Below are 23,455 nucleotides of genomic sequence, written 5' to 3' on the forward strand. Positions count from 1 at the left end.
CACACACACACACTATGTTCTTACATTTTTCTTCTTATGCATGTCAATTTGATGTAATAAGATATACCATGTTAACCGAATATAAAGTATGATCCATAAACTTAAATTTCCCTCAATTATAAAATTAGAATAAAATTCTAATTCAAAATGTGGTGATTATTAGTAAGTAAAATAGCTTTAGGTCTCCAATTATTTTGATTTTGTACATGATACATCATCATACATGACAACCATTAAAAAGGATAAGTCAATCTTACAGTTTGATTGGCAACAGAAGAATCCTAAAAAAACAAGTCATCCTAGGTATAACAAGAATAACTTATATAAGCTCACACCAGGCTGGTAAGACCTGAAATGTTACGTTTGACAGCATCGAGTCGATACTTTTGAATTTGAGATAAGAGAAAATTGAATTCAAAGTTTTAACTAATTCGTCGATTCGGTGCTTCCAAATATAATATAAATGTATTCTTCCTTGAGTAGGACCGAAAGTGTGGTCCAGACTTAAATAATGCAAGGCATTCAAAATTTGCAAATCATATAAAAGTTCAAAGCAAGTTAGATTCTTTGTCACCCAAGTATGTATGTGTGTGTGTGTATAAAAAATTGTTGCACGTGGACCAATTAATTCTTCACCAAGAATCTGGTGGAAATTTTCCATCAGACTACTTAGCCAACAAGGAAAAAAAAAAAAAAGCAGGGAATTTTACACCCACACCTAGCAAGGAAGCATAACGTAAACTTTGATACAAGAAAAAGTATATATCAAAGTTACACACATCTTTCCAAAAGACAACCCTTTTCTTTGATGACAAACAATCCCTGCATTCCCTTCACATTGCAAAAACTCCTCATATAACAAGATCACAAAATATGTGTTCCTTTCTCATTCCTTTCTCATAGCCCAATCAATGGCATTACTCAATTTTCTTCTTCTTCTCGTCCTTCTACCTAATTTCATTGAAGCTCTCTCAAATGGAACCATTAATTCAGAAGACCAAAGCCACACCATGCAAGCCATGATCGTCCAAGCTTGTAACAATGTCGAAAACCAAAACTCATGCCTCTCAAACATACAATCAAGGCTTGAAACCCTAGATTCCCAGCAAAACCCTACCTCGGTCCTTAGAGCCGCGCTTGAGGCCACGCTCAATGAGGCAAGACTAGCCATTGAAATGGTGACAAAATTCAACACTCTATCAATTGATTCTCGTGAGCAAATTGCGATTGAAGACTGCAAGGAACTGCTCGATTTCTCAGTGTCCGAGTTGGCTTGGTCCTTAGCCGAGATGAAGCAAATCCGAGCCGGTTCAAAGAACATCCACTATGAAGGAGACCTCAAAGCATGGCTCAGTGCTGCGCTGAGCAACCAAGACACGTGTCTAGAAGGGTTTGAAGGCACGGACCGGCGCGTAGAGAGCTTCATCAAAGGCAGTCTAACACAAGTCACTCAGCTCATTAGCAATGTCCTAACATTGTACACTCAATTACATAGCCTACCATTTAAACCTCGTAGAAATGATACTACCACAATGAACAAAGCTATGGATGATCATCCAAAATGGCTTACAGAAGGTGATAAAGACCTCCTTTTTGCAAGTCCGAAAGGAATGCACGTAGACGCGATCGTGGCGTTGGATGGGAGTGGCCATTTTCGTTCCATCGGACAAGCCATTTATGAAGCTCCGAGTTATAGTAAGAGAAGGTACATTATTTATGTGAAGAAAGGAGTTTATAGAGAGAACATTGATTTGAAGAAGAAAAAGACCAATGTTATGCTTGTTGGAGATGGAATTGGAGCCACTGTCGTTACTGGTAATCGGAATTTCATGCAAGGATGGACCACATTTCGAACTGCCACAGTTGGTGAGTACCTAATTATCCATACTAGCTCTTCATTATTTTTCTTATTCTTTGGCATGTCTCACTAATTACCACGGAAATAATTTAGATAGTTGCTTAATAAATTGCTTATAACTTAATGTAACAAGGGTCATTTGTCCCATATCAGATCTAAATGGGAAAATAATTGGGTATGAATGGGTGGGTATGCAGCACTACCTAACAGCTTGAACTTTTGGGTAAATGAGCAAGTGCCCATCCATTACAATTGGTATTAAAGTTAGACCCAATTCTTGGTCCGATGCCAAGCCAAACGCCAGGCCCGAAAAGCATGGTGGCCCGAACCACAACGAGGGCGTGGCGAGTTTGGGTGGGAGAGAATGTAATAAGTGTCATTCTTACATCAGATCCGGATGGGAAAGTGATTGGGTATAAATGGATAGGTATACAGCACTACCCAACAATTTGAACTTTTAGTTAAATGGACAAGCGTCCACCCGTTACACTTAACCAGCACGTGTACCCCGTGGATGTGGGGTCTATGAGGTGAACCATAAACTTATCTAAGTAGTCTTTGTGACACCAGGTTGGTTGGAAAGAAAGTCTACAATACTTCGGATTACTTACACGTGGTACACCCAACAAATAGACAAACACAAAAATCCTTAATATTTTTTTATATATCAAGGCAAATTAGGAGTTTTCATATTTGTCCATTGGCTAAGGGTACCACATATATAATACCCTGGGGTATTGTAGACCTTCACGTTGGAAGGATGTTGGTCCTATGGGCTATTTTGTAATCAAATGTTTAAAATGCCCTTGTGTTGTGTGTTTTGTTGATATTAGTAGGTCTGTGACAAAATAGTCACGGGTTGCATCTTAGTTGGGGTTGGGCTGGGTTTAAGTAAATGATAATACCAAAAGCCAACAAAACCCAAAACTATTAAAAATTGAAATGTGTTCTCATATCACTTCAACTAGCCTAACAAAGTGGTATATAAGTTAATACTATGTTTTTTGTGGCTAGTGTCTCAAAAGATTTTTAAAAATTGCGCTTTCAATTAATTTCTTTGCATGTAATGAGCTTCTCCTAATTTTATGTTTTCAATAGCTGTTTCCGGAAAGGGATTCATAGCAAGAGACATGACATTTCGTAACACGGCCGGACCTCAAAACCACCAAGGTGTCGCGCTCCGGGTTGATTCAGACCAATCTGCATTCTACCGGTGCAGCATGGAAGGCTACCAAGACACCCTCTACGCCCACTCCCTCCGCCAATTCTACCGCGAATGCAGCATCCACGGCACCATAGACTTCATTTTTGGCAACGGGGCAGCCGTCCTCCAGTACTGCAAGATTTTCACTAGAGAACCACTGCCATTGCAAAAGGTGACCATCACGGCCCAAGGCCGAAAAGACCCACATCAGAGCACGGGCTTCGTGATCCAAGACAGCTATGTTTACGCCACCAAGCCCACTTACTTGGGCCGGCCCTGGAAACAATATTCCAGGACTGTGTTTTTGAACACTTACATGAGTGGGTTTGTCCAGCCCAGAGGGTGGCTAGAGTGGTATGGGGACTTTGCTTTGAGCACACTGTGGTATGGTGAGTATAGGAATTATGGGCCCGGTGCTTCGTTATCGGGCCGGATCCGATGGCCCGGTTATCACATTATTAATGACAAGTCTGTGGCTAAGTTCTTCACCGTCGGGTTCATTGACGGGAGGTCGTGGCTGCCGGGGACCGGTGTGAAGTTTTCAAGTGGTTTAGACAATTAGGTCACATTTGCGAAAGGTTAATTTGTTTCAAAGTTATGTTAAGGCAGCGATGTTAGTGTAAAGAAAGTGCTTAACTAACCAGTGTAGTGAGGTTAGTGATAATAACACACCATGCGAGTTCATTTCTTAGTCTTGTATTATTATTTCAAGCCACAATTTGAGAAGTTGAACTTTGATTGTGGTGAAAATATGTACTGTTGCTACTATTACTTAGTGATCAATGGTGGTTTTTATCATTAGATCTTGCATAAATAAGAATTACAGTTATTATGGGTTTCAAATAAATTAATGTGCAAATTGAATTCAGATATTTGGCTTCGATACATGTTTGATCAAGGGGGAAAAAAAAAAAAAAAAAAAAAAAAAAAATTGTTTTCAACAATGAAGAATGTTTATTTTTTTATTTTTAAATAAATGCATTCACTCCTTATTTATTTTTGACCTTTTTAAATTTCATGTCTGATTTGAGAATTTAATGTCGAAAGATTGTATATTTGTCAAAGTATTATTAATTTTGAATATTTGTTTTAACTAACAATATAAACTTTCAAGCTTCAAATGAATAATTTTAAAATTTCAGAAGAGTTGTACCGATAAGGATAAGGAGCTACATTTTTTTTTTTGAAAGGTAAAAGGTAAATTTCATTAAAGGCTAGCAATAGCAGCCCACTGAGAGGACCCAAGATTAATTCCAGAAAGGATCAAATTCAAATGGTAGACCGTTACACAGCTACCCCAAATTTACATACGTGTTTGTACTAACAACCGTATTGTTCTCTTGCTTACGTGCTTTACTTTCTCTCTCTCTCTCTATATATATATATATACACATATATATATATATATTATCTGCATGTGTGATTATGCGTTGTAGCCTCTCTTCTTCTTCCACATCTCCCTCCATTGCCACGCTTGTCTCTGCAACCTGCCACGTTTTTTCCCCTTAGTATTCTAATCCATAGCAAACAAACTAGCTAGGGGCCAAAGTATATATATATATATGTTGTCATCCAGCACATGATATAAACAAATACATATTGTGTATGTGAATAGATAGATCAAAAGAAGAAGAGAGTTCATGGAGGCTAGACAGAGCAACACCATTAGCATCCTAATGTTCCCATGGCTAGCTCATGGCCACATATCTCCATTCCTAGAGCTAGCCAAGGTACTCCCAAAGAGAAACTTCTACATATACCTATGTTCCACCCCAGTCAATCTCAGTTCCATTAAACCAAAGCTCACTCAGAAAGACTCCATTTCAATCAAGCTAGTAGAGCTTCATCTCCCAACTTTGCCAGACCTTCCCTCTCACTACCACACCACCAATGGCCTCCCGCCCGACCTCATGCCCACCCTCAAAAAGGCCTTTGACATGTCCAAACCTACCTTCTCCAACATCCTCAAAACCCTAAACCCTGACTTGCTCATATATGACTTCCTACAACCCTGGGCGCCGGAGGTGGCCTTGTCACATAACATTCCGGCAACCCTCTTCCTCAGCCCCGGTGCAGCATCAACTTGCTTCATTTTCCATCTCTTCAAGAACCCTAGTTCTGAATTCCCATTCCCGGAGATATATATTCGAGATCTTGAGAGAGTTGGCATTATGGGTAGTGATGAATCATCTTCAAATGGCCTCAAAGATCACAATAGACTTGAAGAATGCGCAAGACTATCGTCCGACATTGTCTTGATCAAGAGTTTGAGAGAGTTAGAAGGAAAGTACATCGATTATCTCTCTATGGAAATTGAGAAGAAGGTGGTACCTGTTGGTCCTCTTGTCCAGGAGGGCATTGTTAAGGAGGAGAAAATGGAGATCTTTGAATGGCTTAACAAGAAGGAGAAGGGTTCCACTGTGTTTGTTTCCTTTGGGAGTGAGTACTTCTTGTGTAGGGAGGATATGGAGGAGATAGCAAATGGGTTGGAGCTCAGTAATGTTAGTTTCATATGGGTTGTTAGGTTTCCCGTGGGTGAGAAAATTAGGGTTCAAGAGGCACTGCCCGAGGGGTTTCTTGAGAGGGTAAGAGGGAGAGGGATGGTTGTGGAGGGTTGGGCCCCACAGACTAGGATTCTAGGGCATTCAAATATTGGTGGTTTTGTGAGCCACTGTGGTTGGAGTTCAGTGATGGAGGGTATTAAGTGTGGTGTGCCAATCATAGCCATGCCTATGCAACTTGATCAGCCACTGAATGCTAGGGTGGTAGAGGAGGTTGGTGTGGGCGTGGAGGTAAAGAGAGATGATAGTGGGGGGCTTAACAGAGAAGAGGTTGCAAGAGTGATAAAGGGGGTGGTGGTAGAGAAAAGTGGTGAGGTTGTGAGAAGGAAAGCAAGAGAATTGAGCGAGAAATTGAGAGAAAAGGGAGAGAAGGAGATGGATGGAGTGGTGGAAGAGCTGGTGAAACTTTGTAAGAACAAGAGAGGTTGAACTAGTAACTAGTAGTTTGAGAAAGTCCTGCAATAAGAAGGTAAATGTAGACAATCTCTACTTTTAATTACCTAAGCAGTTTGTCAGTTTATCTTTTCTGTCAATAAAATGTGTCACAATGGAGAGCTTACACTACTATTCCTTTCTTTCACTTCTTTTTTCTCTCCTCTCAGTTTTCGAGTTTTCATTTGATGTATGTTGATGTATCAGAATTCAGAAATAAATGCAGACTATCATACTCTGGCATTTTAGAAATAAACAGCACAAGCCCTCGAATTGGGCAGAGTTCAACCATACCAAGTTGCGACATAGTAACTAGGCAAATTTAACAATACGAAAGCGCAAAGCAGATGGTTATATCAGATACCGGAGGAAGCGTTGAAGCTTTTCAAAGGCAAATACTACCTCCGACCCTTCTTTGTTGTCCGCTTTGTAAACTGTGAACTAAAGGGACGGAGGTGGTATAAAATTTTGCTTCCACCAATTCAACATGTTCGCACTTTTCAGATGACTATGCCAACTAAAATGTACAAATAAGCGACTAACACCCAAGCCAAGCACAACAAAACAAGTGGGTTCAGTGCTATAGAATTTCTCAAGCTCACAAGGCATATAGAATAATCTGCCAGAAACTAATAACCTTTCATCAACCTAGAGACAGTAATCTATCATTCTATTGGCATCATTACTCGCCCAATACATGCCGTCGAAGATTAAATAGGAAATTTTGCAAGCCCTTTGAGCAGATTCAAAGCATGTCAATTTGTATCAGAAAGATGAAAATGCTTCAACCCCCCACCACTTGAGAATGAAAGAGAAGTTACTTATGTCTCAAATCAAGACATCAATTTTCCAAGTAAATTAACAGTGCAACAGGATATATAATGAACAAGAAACAAACATAAGCAATTGTCAAAGATTCCTAAATGTCATGCAAAATTTGGATTGCTACAATTAAAATGATAAATTTGCCTCAAAATTAAGTAGAATAATAACTCAAACTCTAAATCCTCTGCTGTTCCTCCTTCCTCTGGCTGTCTCAAACTTCCGCCCCTTTGACCGCACGTATGGTTTGGTGTGGCTGTGTGGCACACCAGGAGCCTTACCGAAGTGTTTCACTGCCTCACGTGCATTCTTTGGTCCTCTGAGGAGAACCTGCAGATTCACCCAAGATAACGTATCAGTTTCAGACCCCTGAACCTTATTGGCTCTCTCTCTCTCTCTCTTGTTTTAATGACAAATGCAAGCTACATCACATTTGCAATTTCTTTTACCGGAAATTAAATCCAGATTTCATTCAAAACTCATTCGACAAAGAAAGAAATAGCCACAGCATTATTCAAACTAAAAACTATTTGTTTATGTGTAGCCGACAACTTTCTTTGAATATCTGAAATACACACATCTTTCAATTCTACATAACCTTTAGATCAGATCCACAACTGCTATGCCATCATTTTAAAACTAATAGAAGTAAATATTGAATGGAAAAATCAAGGTTTTAGATTTAGAGAACCTCAACGGTACATAAATTCGACCAGATCAGAGTTCCTACCACACTCAAAAAACCAATCTTATTCATCTTGCCATGCGTTCATCTATTACAAGTAAGATTCAATGGCCAAATCAAGGATTTAAAAAGAGAACCTCGGTGGTACATAATTTCCATCAGATCAGAGTTCCTACCATACTTGCATGCATACTTAGAAAACCAATCTTATTCACTATGCCCTGCATTCATCTATAGAAGTAAGATTGAATGGCCAAATCAAAGATTAAAATTTTAGAAAATTTCAGTGGTACATAATTACCATCAGACAGTCGAAGTTCCTACCTACTAAACAAACAAATCTTATTCACTATACCCTGCATTCATCTAAAATGAGGGTTACATAGTTAATTCCTACTCATTCCATTCCTGAGTTTGAAGAGTAACATAGCAATGATATGGCTTCAAAAAAAAGGTCTTTCAACTAATCACCAACTCAAATGCTTCTAATATACCTTTTTGTGTTTTCACAATGCTTTCACTATGTAAATCCAATCAAAACAAGTTCAAAAATCAATTCATTAAACTAACATTGACTTGCTCGTAGCAGATAATAGAAACACAACAAGCATTGTACTAAATAAAGTTGGCACCAGGTATAAATGATTCAGAAACGAAAAATAAATTGGAAGACAAAAATTAAATAAGAAACATAAAGATGGTGTTTGAATTTAATACCGTGTTCTGTCCCAGAGGAGCTCTAAGAGCAAGCTGATCAAACGTCAAGCACTCTCCGCCGGCTTTCTCAATCCTTGCCCTTGCAGTTTCCGTGAACCTTAAACCAGTCACCTTCAAGGCTGGAACTTTATCTACTCTAATATCATCAGTAACAGTGCCCACAATAACAGCAATTTTGCCATCCTAAACATATAAATCAACAAACACATAGTTCAAGCAAATCCACAATTCAAATACTAAAATCCCAACAAATTCAATTACTAAAATCCCAACAAATTCATATACTATAATATCATCAGTAAAATTGCCCACAACATCAATTTTGCCCTCCTAAACAGATCAATCAGCCAACACAAATTCAATAAACCCGCAACAAATTCAAATACAAAAATCCCATCAAATTCATATACTCAAATATCATCCGCAACAGTGCCCACAAGAAGAGCAATTTTGCCCTCCTAAACAGATCAATCAACAGACACAAAATTCAAGCAAATCCATCATTCAAATACAAAAATCTGATAAACACAATAGTACACCCACATAGGGAGAGAGTCACAGACCTTTTCCTTCATGAAACGGCTCAATCTAGAGAGAGAAAGTGGGGCCTTGTTGACCTTGCTCATGAACAGGCGCTTCAGTATCACCGCATTGAACTTGCTTCCAGTCCTCCGGACGAGAAATCGGTACAACTGTTCAAGAATCAACCGTCAGAACAATCAAAATGCACTGAATGAGAACATAAACCAGATAAAAGTAGACACCCACGTATATATATATATATATATATAGAGAGAGAGAGAGAGAGAGAGAGAGAAAGGGACTATTTAGACCTTAACGAGAAGCTTGAGGTAGATATCATCAGATTTAGGTGCTGTACGTTTGGTCTTCTTGCTCTTCCCGCCCGCGATTAGATCGATCCCCTGCGCAAGTGAAAATGAACGAGATTTCAGTGAAGTAAAGAGAGAATATATATACAAACATACCCAAACATATATATAAATGTGTGTGTATGCAGAAGGAGAGAACCATTGGTGAGTAGGTGTCGCAGCTCCGCGGCTTTGCGCGCTCTCCAGCGGAATAGAGATGAGGGTAGGGTTTGGCGAAGCGTTTGGAAATCAGGATTTCAAAGCATTATATAACTGGGCACGTAAACGGACCGGATCATGCCTGACCCGATCCGATAACCCGACAAATAATCTCTACTTAAATATAAGCAAAACTAAGATTAGCAAACAACGATTTAGAAAAGAAAAAATAGAAGTGAGAAGCTCGAGAAGAAAAATAAAATATAAACAAAAATATATTTTTTCCATTTTTCCTTTCACATATTTTTTTTTTTTTTTTAAATTATTAATCATCTAGAAAACTAAAAAGCACTATCAATTGTCACATAGGTTACACGTGAGAGCGTGCGCATGGCATTCGTGACTGAAGAGTTGAGGTTATAAAATAATGGTGTAGTGTTGAGAAAGTTGTATGACTCCAAAATATTGAGATTTTTTTTAGAGTTAATAAATATCTACAATATTTACGGAAAGAGTTATAGATCCTATCTTAATTGTCCATTAAAGAGGATGACGGTTTATAAATACATAAGGATGTAAATAGATGGGAGAGTGTTATTTGAGTAATAGAGTATTATGGAAATACGATATACTATACCATTGGTGAGTTGGATTTTGAACCATTCAAGTCTATACATGAGCCATGCGGATATTGTTATAATACTTATGTGATCTCCACAATGCTTGTGGAACCGGATTTTGAACCATCTAAGTCTATCACACCCGCCTCAGTAATTGCAAAGTAACTAGCCTGTTTGTTTCATCATACTTTTTAAGGGACACTTCCAGTAATTTGGTCAATTTGAAAATAACTATCAGACATATTTGTCCTTAATTTTTTAATCACATTTAACGTAAATGACTTTTATACCCCTTATATCTCTATCTGTATCGAACGTTCTTTCTCCTCAAGGACGCTTGTTTGTCTCTCTCTTTTCTCTACAGATCAAAACCATTCTTTCTCTTCTCTACAAATGCGACCCACAGATTAACAAAACCATAACCAAAAGCACAAAGATTAACCGTAGCAGCTTTGGATCACCATGGCTGCACAAGAGCGAGTACTGCTCAAGGCACATCAATGATTTACTGGATACAGGACAACCCACAAGACGGCGATAGAGGTCAGCTAGATTTTCCACAAAATCAACGGATTTGAGGTGAGGATCTATGAGTGGCTCAAGAAGGTCAGTTGTGGGGAGTCAATAAGGAAGAAGAGGTTCGGCCATTGACACTGAATTAGTGTCATTAGAATTCGATAAAATGGAATTGATAGTTAGGTTGCCTTGCCAGTGGTGGTGGTGGTTGAACTTGCCGGCGCAGCCACTGGCGGTGGTACTACTAGCAGCGGAGGTATCTGGGGGGCTTAAAGCGTGGCCTTGGGTGGTCTTACAACGGTTTCTGAGATTGAGACCACGCATGGTATCAATTAAAGGTAGTGTGTATTGATGGATGAGATTTTCAAACCTTGATTTGGAAATGAGTTTTTTCGATTGATCTCCATTATCAGTTGAAAAAGACATGAATCGAACATGATTGTAAATCAAACGGTTGATTGATTAGCTCCGACTTGCTAACACCATCATTAGAGAGAGAGAGAGAGTTTCTGGCTAAAGTCTAAAGATTTTGCTTTGGTTTTCTTTCTTTTGTATGCATTGATGCAGAACATATCGCCGGTGTTTATGGAGCTTAGCGGCATGGTGGTATGGGGGAGGAGAGGACACGATGTATATATATAGATATATATATATATATATAATAAGCAATAAAGCTATATAAGGAGTAATTTAATTTGTAGAGTTCCAGTAATTCTTGATCCACGCAATCGTTGTTGAAATTCTGGCAATCATCGCTCACTTTTTCCCCGAACCTGGCCTGCGGACGCATAGTGCTTCACCTCCGGCGAGAGCTGATTACATAAGGTTTATTGTATATGAATTTTTGTATTATTATTATAATTTTTTTTTTTTTTTGGTAATTAATCAATTTTGGGAAAACCAACCCCATTAATTGTTTCTTTCAATTTATTAATCAGGGTATTTACGTAAACGGACCGGATCATGCCTGACCCGATCCGATAACCTGACAAATAATCTCTACTTAAATATAAGCAAAACTAAGATTAGCAAACAACGATTTAGAAAAGAAAAAATAGAAGTGAGAAGCTTGAGAAGAAAAATAAAATATAAGCAAAAATATATTTTTTCCATTTTTCCTTTCACTTTTTTTTTTTTAAAAAATTATTAATCATCTTGAAAACTAAAAAGCACTATCAATTGTCACATAGGTTACACGTGAGAGCATGTGCATGGCATATGTGACCGAAGAGTTGAGGTTATAAAATAATGGTGTAGTGCTGAGAAAGTTGTACAACTCCAAAATATTGAGATTTTTTTAGAGTTAATAAATATCTAGAATATTTACGGGAAGAGTTATAGATCCTATCTTAATCCTCCATTAAAGAGGATGACGGTTTATAAATACATAAGGATGTAAATAGATGGGAGAGTGTTATGTGAGAAATAAACGTATTATGGAAATGCGATATACCATACCCTTGGTGAGTCGGATTTTGAACCATGCAAGTCTATATATGAGCCATGCCGGAGATTCTCATAATACTTATGTGATCTCCAGAATGCTAGTGATAACTAGCCTGTTTTGTTTCATGATACTTTTTATATAAAAGGATTAATTATTTTATTGATATTCCTTTAAGTTTGGTAAACATGTCAGATCATTTTTTACATGTAAGTTGTCAATTTAAGTTTGTGTTGAATTATTAAAAAATTATTTAATATATAAAATTAACTTTAATTACCTAAAAAAATTATGTTAAGTGACCAAAATAGCCATTGTCCCTAGTCCACACACCCATCAATCACCACCACCACCACCACCACCACCACCACCATGGCCAGCACCACCACCAGTCACACATATATACATATACAATGGCCAGCACCACCACCAGTCACACATATATACATATACATAAATGTATATAAACACACACACATATATATACATATATAACATAGAATAAAAAAAATGGATGAAGTTATTTTATACATATATGCCACATATCATCATATGGACATGTACATGGAATTAGAACAGAGGAAAAAAGAGAGAGCAAAGTGAAGGTGGAGTCTGGACATTGGAATTTAGCATAAATAGCCAAGCCACCACCATCTCACTCTCACCATCCATGTTCCCAATAACTTCCAAAAATCTGAAGAAAAAAAAAAAAACAGAAAAAGAAAAAAAGAAGAAGGCAATCACATAATTCAACTTATCAGCGTTTATAGAAGCTTGGACAGGGACCGGATGGCGTTAACCCACAGTTTCAACACAACCATGTCCTTATTGCGATTATGGATGTGTGTATATATATATATATATTTTAAAAAAATGTAGCATTCAATTGAAGCAAATCTAAACATTTACTGGAAAAATAATTTTATTTTTTATTTTTTACCCTTTTTTTATGCAAACCTAAATGATATCTATTCAATTGTTTGACTTGGTCATTAAGAGGAACTATAGTAATGATTTTACATTTTTGGAATCTTCCATAGCCAGCCATGCCTGAAAACAATGTTATCGATTAATCTACTTGCTGACATTGCTGTTACTTTATCAGAGTTACTTACATGTAGACGTAGTAATTGAATTATAAATTTCCTTCTAATGTGAGTATAGTTCAAGCCTCGGTAGAGAACGAATTGGTAAGTTCAAGTATGGAGAGACTTATTTCTATCATTTCCAACTAGCATTTCAAGAAAATCAACCAGTTTTCTAATAATTTGGAAAGGGAATAAAGTTTAATTTCAAGGAAATCAACCGGTCCTCTAGTACTGAAATATTTTGATTGTGGTTTTATTGCAAAGAAGTAATAAGAAAGGAAAGTTGGAACCAGATAGAAAAATATAGGAAGTATTGCATGGCCGTCAGCGATTTGATGGTGAGAGCCAGAAGATCGCCGTCTACGATTTGATGGTGTTATCGGTGTTGAAATATGATAGAGTCGATCATCTGAAACTGTTGCACCTTCCACGCTCTCTCTTGGATTTACCAATTCTTACACCCAAAAAAGGAGATTTGATTGGAATGATTATGATGATCATATTGAGAGGAGGAGAAGAAGACCATGCAAGTAGGGGTGGGTAAAAAATTCGCGAATCCGCGGATCGGATTACCAGACCCACGGATCGGTGGCAGATTTAAAAAAATTGAATCCGTAGTTCACGGATTGGATCACGGATTAGGCTGTCAAAAATCCGATCTAATCCGTGAATCCAATCCTTGGCAATCCGTAAAATACACACACACACACACACACACACATATATATATATAATATTAATATATAGCAATATCTTATATCTTTACTTTTTCCAGCATATATATATATATATATATATATATATATATATAAAGTCACATACCTTATGTTTTTTATTTTCTTTTTTTTTTTTGGTAAGTATTATTATACATACTGATACCACCGAGACACTGACTTTTCATTTCATAAAACCTAAACCTAGAAGAGCAAAGACCGAAAGAAGCCAAAGAGAAAGCGGCCGCCTCACTACTCTTCTTTAGTTCTACTGCCGTCTCCTTCACCAAATCAAAATGGGCCAGGATAGAGCAAATCAGAGCAAGTCTTGGCCTTTCTGATTCTTAGAGAACGCCTATGGTACTCCTTTTATTCTTTGTAGATATGATCTGGATTAGAAAAATATTAATTTCCAATTCATGAATCGTATGTAAATATCTTTACATCATAAGGTCTTTGGTCTTGCACGAGGAATTGAAATTTGCTTGCACTTGCTGACAGTAGTTTGCATTGTTTGAATTTTGTACCTGAATGTTGCTTTAGGTGCTTTTTTTTGTTAAAAAAAAAAAATCTTCTTATCAGTCTCTGAATTGATTACCTTTTCATGTATTGTTTCTTGAAGCCTGGAGAATCCTTGAAGGACTTTTACAAACGTGCAAATCTGATCTGCTGCTGCCATCTCCTTCACCAAATCAAAACCTATCCGCCTCACCTCTTTTCTTGGAACATCCAGTCCTTGGATTGGATCCGATCTGATCCGTAATGGATGGAAGTCCGCTTGTAATGCCGAAGAGACTAGGCCTGGGAGTGATGGAATTGATCTTTGGGCCTGGTGGGTTATTCTGAAAGTGAATCAACAACCTTGTGATGTCCTAGACTGAGTGGACCGGCCAAAAAGTGGCCTGGTCCACTTTCTGCTCCTTCACCTATGAAATAAGAACGTTCATATCCTTGAATTTTATGTTAAATTATTGATTGTCCATTTTTTAATGAATTTTTTCAATAGTTTTATAATTGCATTCGTAGAAAAAAAATTAAAAAGGCGGAGAAATTCTGGAACTAAACGGGGTGAGGTTGGTGCCCATAGGGGTTAAAAAGTTAAACGGGGGTGGGGATGGGGTGGAAAGGCCCCTTGTTTAGGCGGTTTTGGAAGGGGACGGAGTGATGGTTTCTAAACGGTTGCGGAGGCGGAGGAGGGTATACCCGCAACAAACCGCCCCCGTTGCCATCCTTGGTGGGTGTTAGAGGTAATTAATAAAGAGTAAAATTGTCTTTTAAGTTAGTTGATATTTTGAATTAAAATGGATTAAAATAATAGGGGTAAAATTGACATTTGTCATCTTTTTAATGAAAAATATGACTGAAAAGTGATATGAGGTTTGAGTGATAGTAATTTTTGAAAGGTGTTTTCAATATGATATTTGGCCAAAACTGATGGGGGTGTCAATAAAATTAACCCTAAAAAGAAATACATTTTTTACTAGTTGCAAGTGAAGAAAAATGCAAAATACTTTTTAAGAATATGAAAAATGAAAGTATATTAACAGTGTCTAAAACTCTATACATATGTCATTACAGTCACATGTTTTCATACTAAATAAAAGCAACCATTTCAAAGATCTTAGTTTTTAGGCGTGGTGGTGCTGCCCAGTGGAAAGGCTAGGCATTTTAGGATTTGCTTGATTTGTAATTCTGAGAACAGTTTTCTATTTTCAGAAAATTGAAGCTGTACAAAAAACTCTACTTGGTTCAGTTTTCTAAAAACTCAGTTATAAAAACCTGTTTTCAGAGAACTGTCTTTTAATATTATCTGAAAATAGTTTTCTACTATCTGAATTCTTGAGAACTGTTTTCAGAATTACAAACCAAACGGGCCCTTAGTTTCCCCTACCTTATGATCTTCAGTTCGACTCCCTTAACTGCTAACCCTCTAACCATTGATAGGATAAAAAAAAAATTATTGCAAATGAGATAATAGGAGAAGGAAATTAGAGTAAGGTAATGGTGATAGGGACTTGGGGCATGGATTTTACCACTAGCCTATGCAATTGCACCAAATGCCTTCAATTAGTGGAGAAAACAAGTAAATTTTTTTTTTCACAATATTGTTATCATGAACAATATTTGTCTGGGCTTTGTAAATTTTAGAAAGGTGGAGACAATGATGACAACAATAGATTTACTTCTTTTGCATTTTCATGAGATTAAATGTTTTGTGGAATGAATAAAATTTGCCCAATGGTCATTTGTTTTGGTAGCACTAGCTTAGCACTAGCTTCGATTCATTTAGAAACATGATTAACGGCATGAAGAATATATTCATTCCCAAAATACATTAGAAATGATCCCGTAAAATCTATTCCCCACACATTCTACTAACAAATTCTACTAATAAATAATAGGGTAAAGTGCAAAAAACCCCCTTCAATTATGCGTCATGTAGCAGAAAACACCCCTGATCTACTAATTTGACATATAACCCCCCTTAACTAACGAATTTGGTGCAATTTACCCCGTCCGGTGATAAGCCGGTTGAATTTGGCCGTGAAGACGCACATGATGGGTCACGTGACAACCCAAAATTTTTTAAATGACCATACAACCCTTTATGAATCTAAAAGACCACAATGCCCTTTTTATTACCATTAAATCCAACCAAACATTGCCTTATTTTCCTAAATAGCAGTGCTATTCTACCCGACTTGCTTTTCCCCAACCAAAACCGATAACACGTGTCAGTTGCAACTCTTTTCCACTTTTATTCAGTTTCTCTCACTCCCCTGCCATCTCTCTCTTCTCTCTTTCCTACGGCCGGCATCACCACCATGGAATCACCATCAAGCAAAGCAATCGGTGACGAAGATTCGTCAGGAGCGAAGAGATTGACGGAGTCGAGACGCCGGCCACGGATTTGTAGCAAGTTCGGTCTCTGGTAGGAATCCGATTACGGATCCGACGATATCACAAACCCGTCTCGGTGATCCCAATCACCTTTCGACGCCATCCTTACCGAGCTCATAGGTTGCAGTCAGTCACAACCATGCATCCCGTACTCAACGCTGATCCTTGCTCGCAGTGTTTTCTTCCTTCCTTGCCCATCGCCGGAATCGCGCACCACGCGTCAGTACGCACCAAACCCTCTCTATATCAGATTGTATCGACAACCTGCAACTTCCGATCATTTCGCCGACGTTCTATTTTCTGCCATCATCAGTCCTTGTCGCCGACCACCAGTCAACCCTGTTGTCGTCACGACCATCTCGTAGCCGTCCTTTATTGTCAGCGTTCTCCGAGCACAAAAAAGTCGTTTTACGTTCTCCGACCATCTCGTAGGACAGCAGCGAATCAGCGATTAAAGAAGCCGCGATTCCGGTGATGGAATGTTATAAAGAAGCTCGCCCGTGATTGGGTTTGATGGCGGCCGGCGGGACTGAACGGCTACGAGCTTGGCTTCGGATGGTGGCGGCCGGCGGTGGAGAGGACGGTGGAGTGAACTCACTGCTCGTACATCGCCGGAACAGTCTTTGATTTTCGGCGTTGTGAAGTTATGGTCGCCGGCGTTGATTCTCTCTCTCTCTCTATATATATATATATATATATATATATATATATATATATGATATTTTTATCTTTATATATAAATAAAGAAAGAGGAAAGCAAGTTTCAGTGTGAAAGAAAGTTAAGGATTTTACAGAGACGGGATCGGTGAGGATGTAGATTGAGAACGTAGTGATCGGTGAGGATGGAGTAAAGAAGGAATTTATTTATTTATTTATTTCTTTCAGAGACGGGACACACTGAAACGACGCAGTTTTTATAAGGGGTAAAATTGTCTTTTACTATTTTCGTTTTCACCAATTGGCCGGAGATGTCACATTGGGGGTTAATTGCACCAAATTCAATAGTTCAAGGGGGCAAATTGTAGTTCAGGGGGGTTAATTGCATATGACCAATAGTTGAAGGGGATTTTTTGCACTTTACCCTAAATAATATAGGAGTAAATAAAAACTTACTGTGGCCCTGTGGGCAATGACACCCAGTATTATTCATCTGCTGCCTAAAACCTCAACTCTAATGACATTGTTCACTTTTCATAATATCTAATTCTCAATTTAGAATTTTATAATCTTTAATGGTGCCATTGAAAATTAATTTAGAGAACCTAACCATATAATTCTTTGATTCCAGTTAGTAAGAGAGATCTTGAACTAAGAAATAGACCCTAGAAGCTAAAAAAGGGTATCCTAAAATTAATTTAGAAAACCTAACCATATTTCTAAGTATGCATTTTTTCTTTCCTGTGTGACAGAGTACGTTCACTGCACCGTTTGGGGACGATGGAGGCTACTTCCTTTCATACCATAATAGAACTAGAAACTCACACTTGGAGGCCAAGGGAGTGTATGAAAATAAAATTAAAAAATATATAATTGAAATTATAAATTAGTTTTTTTTTAGACTTCTATCTTCTTCTTTTTTTAATATAAAAAAAACTAAGATAAGATCATGTATAAGTAAAAAGTATTTCATAAATCTATGTATATATACTGAAATATGTCCCATTTTGGCCTATATATGGACAAAAAATATAAAGTTAAAAAATAATAAAAGAAGGAGAAGAACAAAATATGAGTTACCTTTAGAAGAAAAATATGAGTGAGATTCTTTTTTTTTTAGGAGTATATAAATGTAGATTTCTAAAAGTAACAGTAAAAGATTTCAAATTGAAAGTATTTATTAGCTTTGTAGGGGTTTCTTGTTAATGTAATATTTCAACGATTCACAGTGGCACTATTAGGTAGGTTTTTTTTTTTTGGGTTAAGTAATTCTTTTTAGTATTTTTAATGTTAATTAGGACACTATAAAATAGGTTTTCAAAATTTTTGAGGGGGCATATGCATAGGTCTTCCCCATTTCCAGAGCTCTTATAACCTCAACAACATGAAGATAATAAATTTTTTAATCGAGTTTTTTTCTCAATTCGTTTCATGAAGATAATAAATTCTTCCAAAAAAAATGCGTTGCAATATATATATGTATGTATGTATGTGAAGCCACTATATAGAACCTGTTTGTACGAAAGAGAATCCTTTTGGGAGCTAAAATCTAGTGATCAACCATACGAAGCATACTGTTTAGAACAATTTAAGCATGTTGATTTTTTTTTTTGGTATAAATATTCAGTTATTATTATTATTATTATTATTTTTTGTAGGCATTGATAAAAATAAATAAGTTACGGGCATAAAATGATTTTACGGTCCTTCTTTACATTGGTGTTTTTATTTTTATTTTTTTTAATGAAGACAAACAAAAACCTGCACTGTAACATTAGAATTTAGAACGATCACTTGTCTCCTAATCCGTATATGGAAACTATTATCATATAAAACAAACAATTAGTCAAACAAATAAAAGTAGGTGTTGAAGACTACATAAATGCATCACAAATTTATGTTTATATTCTTCCAACATAGTTTTTCTCTCTTTCATTTTCTTCTTCCTTCGCAACCCTCCATGCCTACGAGGCTACGCGGGACTTCTTCATCGGCATTATTGCAAGAAAAATCATATATTACCATTGTTTGTTTGAGGCAAATGAGAAAGTCTGCAGTTTCTGAACATCTCGTTTGCAGGCAGATTTTGTATCCATACAAATGAAACAGAAGGTTTGAAAAGATTCAACACTCTCTCTTCTATCAATTAGCTTTTCTTTTTGGTTAATGTAGTTGTCCGATTATACTATATTGATTTTAATTCTTTAAGAGATTGCTAAGGACATTAAAGCCTATTGTAACAGCAACTCTTCTGCATATTTTCACCTGAAATTGGAAAGATCTCTTCACCTGAAATTGGAAAGATCTCTTCTTGGTCACACATAACATAAAAATAAAGATCAACAACACAGGGAATTTCGGAGTTTGATTATTTTCCTCTATATTCTATATATATACTTTTCTATTCGCTGTTTTACAAGAATCTATGGCCAAATGGCCAATTCTGCAACGTTAATCCTTTTACAGAGGATTGCTGTTTTGCAAGAGAGATCGAAACCGTATTAAAAAGCGAAGTATTAAAAAGCGTGCTGATGAAGTAGTTTTGCCGCATAGGAATCGGACTATTATTAGGCCAAAATGATCGGACAGAATATCATTATTCTATAGTCCAATGTTTGAAAAACCCTGTTGAACTATAATAGTATTACATAAATACCCCTGTCGTGCTATTGTTCTAATAGACCTCATCTAATCATCTTGTTGGGGTCTGATGGGGAGAATAATTCCATAAGAAATGATCATGATTGATAGGTGGTGACAGGAAACTAGTTCTTGGAGCGGCTCTGGTGATGTTTTCCATGGATTTGTCATAAAAGATCACTCCTTTCTAGCTTTTCGATTCTCCCCAGAGTAAGTTTGTTGTCGGAATATATCACGATCGTGAAGATAACAGACCCACAATGAAACCTTAGAAATCGAAAGGTAAAACCCACAAATGTGATCCTAGAAATCAAGAATAACCAACCCACCATCTCACTCCATCAACCCCTAGAATTTGTTAAGGTAATGGATGGGATGAGGGGTAGTGCTGGTATTTTGCATGGGATATTTTGTTTCAGTTTTTAATAATTTAATACTATAGTTAAATTTGTAATTGCTAATGTTTTATAATGGGAAAGTGGTCTCCAGATAGGTGACATGCTTTTTGAAACACGGAGGTCTGACATGGTGACATGCTTCAAAAATTACCTTTGGGGTATTTTGCAACTTTTTTATAAGTTTTTTTTTTTTTTTTTTTTTTTTTTTTTTTTTTTTGCCCAAAAAAATTCCCATTTGTTAAAAATGTAGTTCTTTTGTTTTGTGTTGAAAAATTAATGTTAAATAATATTATCAAACAACAATTTAGAAAAGAAAAAATAGAAGAGAGAAGCTCGAGAAGAATAATAAAATATAAACAAAAAATATACATTTTCTATTTTTCCTTTCTCTCTCTCTTTTTTATTTTTTTTATTTGTTATTTTATTTTATAAATTATTAATCATCTAGAAAACTAAAAAGCACTATCAATTGAGCCAATTAGACACAAGGTTGTGCCACACGGATTACATGTGAGAGACATATGTGACTGAAGAGTTAGGTTCTAAAATAATGATGTAGTGTTGAGAAAGTTGGAAGAATCCCAAAATATAGAGTTTTTTTTAGAATTAATAAATATCTAGAATATTTACACGAAGAGTTATAGATCCTACATCTTAATTGTCCATTAAAAGGGATGACCATTTATAAATAGATAAGTAATTAGATGGGAGAGTGTTATTTGAGTAATAGACTTATTTTGGGTTGTGTAGTATGTTACAGAAATGCGATATAATGCATAATTGGTGATTCGGATTTTGAACCATTCAAGTCTATATATGGAGTATTCGGAGATTGTCGTAATACTTATGTGATTTTCATAATGATAGTGCGAGCGGATTTTGAACCATCCAAGTCTATCACCCTACCAACAATCGTGGGCAGAATAACTTTGCTCTGTTTATTTTTTCATGCCTTCTTAAAAAGAAATATTTTTTTACTAATGGTAAGTGATGAAAAATGAACATATTTTTAAAAAATCAAACTATATTAACAGCGTCTAAAACTCTATAAATATATATCCTTTTAAAATGATATCCACGAAATCACTATTTAATTATAATTTTAATTATTAGAAACAAAGTGGAGGTAGGCATATTATACAAGTAACCATTTCAAAGGTCTTAGTTTCTACACACAAGTAATATAGGAGTAAATAAATACTCACTCACCCAGTATTCATCTGCTGCCTAAAACCTGAACTCTAATGACATTGTTCACTTTTCAAAATATCTATTTCTCAATGTAGAATTTTATTATCCATCTTTAATGGAGCCATTAAATATTGATTTAGAGAACGTAACCATATTTCTAAGTATTCATTTTTTTTTTCTTCGGTAACAGAGTTTGTTCACGGCAGCCTTTGAGGACGGTGGAGGCTAATTCCTTTAGAAATCTGCAACTACTTTCATACCATGAATAACGGGTTTTCAAAAGTTGAACACAACATCTTTGAGACATGAATAGAACCACAAACTCACACTTGGAGGCCAAACCAGTGTGAAAATAAAATTAAAAAATATACAAGTGAAATTATAAATCAGTTTTTTTCGACTTCTATCTATTTTTTAAAAATATATAAAAATAAATAAACTATGATAAGATCATGTATAAGTAAAAAGTACTATTTCGTAAGCTATGTATATTGAAATATGTACCATTTTGAACAAAATATGAGTTCTTTTCGGTTTTTTTAGGAGTATATAAATGTAGATTTCTAAAAGTAACCTTAAAAGATTTCCAATTGAAATGATTTAATTATTAGCTTTGTGGGGGTTCTTGTTAATGAAAAATTTTAATTTCAACTATTATAATTTTTTTGTCATTGGCAAAAAACTCATGCACACCACACTCACACACATACTTTGTTCCTTTGAAGACTCAAACTTTCACCATCCACTTTGGGAGGTGGAGAAGATACCATTGGACCACAAAACCTTGTTTAATTTCAATTATTCACAGGTGCACTATTATTTTTTAAGTAGATCTTTTTAGTATTTTTAATGTTAATTATTTTAGGAGTATAAAATAGGTTTTCAAAATTTTTGAGGGGCATAGGTATGTCCCCAATTCCAGAGCTCTTATAACCTAACAACATGAAGATAATAAATTCTTCCAAATAAAATCGGTTGCAAAAAAAAATATATATATATATATATATATATATATATATATATATATATATGAATGTGAAGCCACCATATAGAACCTGTTTGTACAAAAGAGAATCCTTTTGGGAGCTAAAATCTCAAGTGATCAACCATGCGAAGCATAGTGTCTAGAACAATTTAAGCATGTTGATTTTTATTTATTTTTTTTGTAGCCATTGATAAAAATAAATAAGTCACGCGTGTCCTTTTTTTTTTTTTTTAAAAACAAACAAAAACCCTGCACTGTAACAAAAGTAAGGCAAAACTAACAACATTAGAAGTTAGAACGATCACTTGTCTCCTATAATTTATGGAAACTAATACCATATCAAACAAACAAGGAGTCAAAAAAAAAAAAAAAAAAAAAGGTTGGTGTTGAAGACTATATAAATGCATCACAAATCTATGTTTATATTCTTCCAACATAGTTTTTCTCTCCTTCATTTTCTTCTTCTTTCGCAACCGTCCATGCCTACGCCGGACTTCTTCGTAGGCATTATAGGATAGTCTCTTCGTTTCCAATAAAAACTTCCATCTCGATCTTAATCTCTATAATCATTTTGGTTTGTATTGTCCAATAGTTATATATATATTGTAAAAACATCTTCTATATATTTTTAGCAGGCAATATACGCTCTGTACTTGCTTGTGCTTCTCTGGTGTACGTATCTCCTTTAAACAAATGTTATATGTATATATGTGTAAGGCCTTTGTGTTTTCTCCCCTTATGCTATAAGTTAAGGCCTATGTTTATATGATGCACGTGATTTGTTAGGGATTGTGTAAATATACTATTTGAGAGTTCAAAACGTGTGTCGATCGATTTAGTCTATACAAAATAGTTGGAAAAAAGATTTTGCTGAGTTAAGCTGAGATGTATAAATTGTGTAGAAATACATTAAATTTTTGAGTTTATATATGCAATGCACATGAATTTCTCACTACGTGCTATATATGATATATGTGTGTTGTTTGTATAATTAG

General features: G+C 36.1%; 3 protein-coding genes across 3 annotated transcripts; 2 read left to right on the plus strand and 1 right to left on the minus strand.

Moving 5' to 3' along the window:
• The first annotated feature begins 535 nt into the window (after window positions 1-535).
• Window positions 536-3,863, plus strand: LOC132294576 (putative pectinesterase/pectinesterase inhibitor 22). Its single transcript, XM_059792485.1, has 2 exons — window positions 536-1,866; window positions 2,957-3,863. Exons 1-2 carry the CDS (start codon window positions 912-914, stop codon window positions 3,622-3,624), a joined length of 1,623 nt encoding a protein of 540 aa, XP_059648468.1. The 5' UTR covers window positions 536-911; the 3' UTR covers window positions 3,625-3,863.
• Window positions 3,864-4,694: 831 nt separating this feature from the next.
• Window positions 4,695-6,086, plus strand: LOC132294577 (UDP-glucosyltransferase 29-like). Its single transcript, XM_059792486.1, has one exon. It carries the CDS (start codon window positions 4,703-4,705, stop codon window positions 6,050-6,052), a length of 1,350 nt encoding a protein of 449 aa, XP_059648469.1. The 5' UTR covers window positions 4,695-4,702; the 3' UTR covers window positions 6,053-6,086.
• A 768-nt stretch (window positions 6,087-6,854) lies between these two features.
• Window positions 6,855-9,408, minus strand: LOC132294578 (large ribosomal subunit protein eL18y-like). Its single transcript, XM_059792487.1, has 5 exons — window positions 9,309-9,408; window positions 9,113-9,202; window positions 8,843-8,971; window positions 8,280-8,462; window positions 6,855-7,207 (listed from the first exon to the last, which is right to left on the minus strand). Exons 1-5 carry the CDS (start codon window positions 9,309-9,311, stop codon window positions 7,049-7,051), a joined length of 564 nt encoding a protein of 187 aa, XP_059648470.1. The 5' UTR covers window positions 9,312-9,408; the 3' UTR covers window positions 6,855-7,048.
• Between the last annotated feature and the right edge of the window lie 14,047 nt (window positions 9,409-23,455).

The sequence above is a fragment of the Cornus florida genome, unplaced genomic scaffold, assembly GCF_030987335.1.
Source record: "Cornus florida cultivar Cherokee Brave unplaced genomic scaffold, ASM3098733v1 CherokeeBrave_3.0.0_Hap2_Chr02, whole genome shotgun sequence".
NCBI lineage: Eukaryota > Viridiplantae > Streptophyta > Magnoliopsida > Cornales > Cornaceae > Cornus > Cornus florida.